The sequence below is a fragment of the Triticum urartu genome, chromosome 7, assembly GCF_003073215.2.
Source record: "Triticum urartu cultivar G1812 chromosome 7, Tu2.1, whole genome shotgun sequence".
In the NCBI taxonomy this organism is placed as follows: Eukaryota; Viridiplantae; Streptophyta; class Magnoliopsida; order Poales; family Poaceae; genus Triticum; species Triticum urartu.
The window spans coordinates 535,647,116-535,649,905 of record NC_053028.1 but is presented as its reverse complement, the minus strand read 5'-3'; the positions used below and the strand labels follow the sequence as shown (position 1 = coordinate 535,649,905).

Genomic DNA, 2,790 nt, shown 5'->3' with positions numbered 1-2,790 from the left:
GACTGTGCGACTGTTGTGGAGGCCCTCAATGCAAAGTCTGTGATTAGGCCAAGATGGTGGACTACTTATAACGATTCTTTGGAATTGTTGAAGAATTCCCCATCCTGGAGAGTGACAAAGATTGGAAGAGAGAGCAACGTGGCTGCACATAAACTTGCTGCTTACGCTAGATCTAATGGCAGTTTTTTTATGATGAGCAGTGTGCCATCTAGTATAACTGATGTAATCTTGAAAGATTGTACTCCTGATACAAGTAATATATAAAGCTCTCTTTTCCCTCAAAAAAAAAGATGCTAGCCTAGTTTTTCACCAATTTTTTTATAAATGATGATATATCGGTTAAAAAAACAGGGAACAAACGCATAGACAAGAGGTGTAAACGGGCCGGTCTAATAACGAAGCACCGCGGGCGATGTGGTGTTGTTACTCGCAGCAGGCGATGCATACCAGCGGCCTCCTTTCCGTGTGGTGGGATTGGGAACAACGATGCCTAGCAGAGACGCGCAGTTTTCTAAAGGAAAAAGAAAAGAAAACACAGAACGCGCACCGCGCTGCTGTTCTGGGGAATCCATGGAAGCGGCAACGGCGAGCTCGGTGGTAGGATCGAGGGCCGAGTTCGGGTCCCGCCTAGGGCTCGCGAGGCCTTGGCTCAGACCCAGCGGCGGCCGCGGCGGTCCTCACACCCCTCTCCCGTTTCGCCATCTGCCATGGCCGACCTCGCGCCTCGTCCGCAGCAGAGCAGCCCGGGCGCGGAGCGTCGTCGCCGCCGCAAATCCTCACCAGCAGCAGGCCGGAGTGGGAGGAGGAGAGGCGATGGAGCCCGAGAGGGGCAGCCCCCACGAGGTGATTGTTCTTCCTCCCCCTTCCCGTTACGATTTGTCCGTGACGGCGGCGAGCCCCATCCCTCACGCGGCGGATCTGTATCGCAGGTGAGGGAGGAGATTGCGAGGTGCTACGAGCTCGTCCGCCGCCTCGGCCGGGGCGCCGTCTACCTCGGCTCCTCCAGGGTGCCGGCCGCGCACCCCCACTACCGCCAGACCGCCCAGCTCGCGGCGGAGATAGCCAAGCTGCTGGACTGCACCACATGGACGGGCGCCGGCCCCGGCCTCATGGATGCTGCCACCCAGGGCGCCCTCGAGGCGGGCAAGCCGGTCGGCGGCTTCAAGATCGGCAAGGAGGCCGGTGAATGGACAGCCTCGAACTTCCACCCTTACCTGCCCTCGGAGACCTACCTCACCTGCAGGTTCTTCTCGGCAAGGAAGCATGGCTTAGTGGACGCTGTAGTGCGCAACAGCTCCGCGGACAAAACCGCCATCGTCGCATTGCCCGGCGGCATTGGGACGCTGGATGAGCTTTTTGAGATCATGGCGCTGATTCAGCTGGAGAGGATCGGATCGGCTCTACCGGTCCCGTTATTGCTGATGAATTATGACTCTTACTACTCCAAACTGCTGGAGTTTCTGAATGACTGCGAGGACTGGGGCACAGTTGCTCCTGGGGAAGTGGCATCGCTGTGGAAGATTTGCAGTGGGAACCACGAAGCCTTGGAGTACTTGGCACAGTTCTACGATGTGCCTACGGGGGAAAGGAATTATGGCATATCATCACCGCCGTCGAAGGTAGACAGGGTTCCTTTCTACACCGTCAGGAGATGACACAATCTCTTCTCAAGAATGTTCTCTCTTCTTTTTTCCCCTTTTGCAGAATGTCATCATTGCAATAATTCTCATTCTGTTATGGGAATGTCAGCAATAATTTTATGGACAGTATCGGTTTCTTTTGTTACATGTTTGAATTAGTAATGCAGGGATGCGTGCAACAACAAAAAGAGAGCCTCCTTTCCATTTTACAAGGATTAAGATTATACAGTATGAAGGAAATATGTACACTACTAACTACGAGTACTAAGCTTGATCAAATAATACAAGTGCCATCACTCTTTGGCCTCCTATTTTTCATTCACTTGTGTGTATCTATCAGATAGTGCCTTAGAAACTGTACCAAAGCAAAGCACATCTAAATATATGGAATAAGATGCACTCTATGAAGTCCCAAGTTCCCTTTCAGTTGCTTCAGCAGTCATTCAAACATTTGTTCATCTCTTCTTAGGTGTCATAGTTTGCATTGAAATGGACAGCCTTCTCACGTGATTTAATCAATCGGCTTTCCTAGTTTTAATCACCATGTAAGGTGCCTGTGCTATCATAACAGTAGAAGTCTGAAACAGGTTAACCCATGTTTGATCCTAGGTTAACCCATGTTTGATCCTCTCTGCCAAGACGCCAGAATACTGAGAACAGTAGAGCCTTTCTTGGGTATCTGATTGAAAGTTTACACAGACAAAGAGAACCAAGAAATTTGATTTTGTTCTTCATGCTTGGTTAATCATTGTAACAGTAATTTTGAAGGACATAAGGTTCATCTTGTAAAAAGAAGATTGACTGTAACCAAGAGACAAGAAATTACCACAAAAGAAGACATGTAACATTGGATGCAAACCTGGAAATTTTTCTGTAGAACTTTATTCTGGTACAAGTTTTATAATTTTCGACAAGAGAGTTCAGTCCATCAAGATATCAAAAATTTATACAAACAATGGACAGCACATAGAAGCAAGTTTATGCAAGGAATGGGCAAGACAAATAGCAACAATTTTATGCAAAGACAGGACAAGAGAAATAGCAACAGATAAATCGAAACAAGTAGTACTTGCCACCATAGTTTCCCCCCCTCCCCCCCTCTTGCGTCGTTTTAGCTGTAATATTTCAAGGGCAATTTCCAACTTCAGAA

The 2,790-nt window shown here is 48.7% G+C and overlaps 1 protein-coding gene across 1 annotated transcript; it reads left to right on the top strand.

Moving 5' to 3' along the window:
- Positions 1-455: 455 nt before the first annotated feature.
- LOC125523035 lies at positions 456-1,852 on the top strand. Its single transcript, XM_048688071.1, has 2 exons — positions 456-843; positions 930-1,852. The coding sequence occupies exons 1-2, from the start codon at positions 487-489 to the stop codon at positions 1,653-1,655; spliced, it is 1,083 nt and encodes a 360-aa protein (XP_048544028.1). The 5' UTR covers positions 456-486; the 3' UTR covers positions 1,656-1,852.
- The last annotated feature ends 938 nt before the right edge of the window (positions 1,853-2,790 follow it).

Excerpts from the sequence above, each read along its gene's own strand:
- LOC125523035 (XM_048688071.1), top strand. The coding sequence starts at position 487 with ATGCCTAGCAGAGACGCGCAGTTTTCTAAAGGAAAAAGAAAAGAAAAC. Across the intron at positions 844-929 it reads AGAGGGGCAGCCCCCACGAG|GTGAGGGAGGAGATTGCGAG; the intron begins GTGATTGTTCTT and ends TCTGTATCGCAG.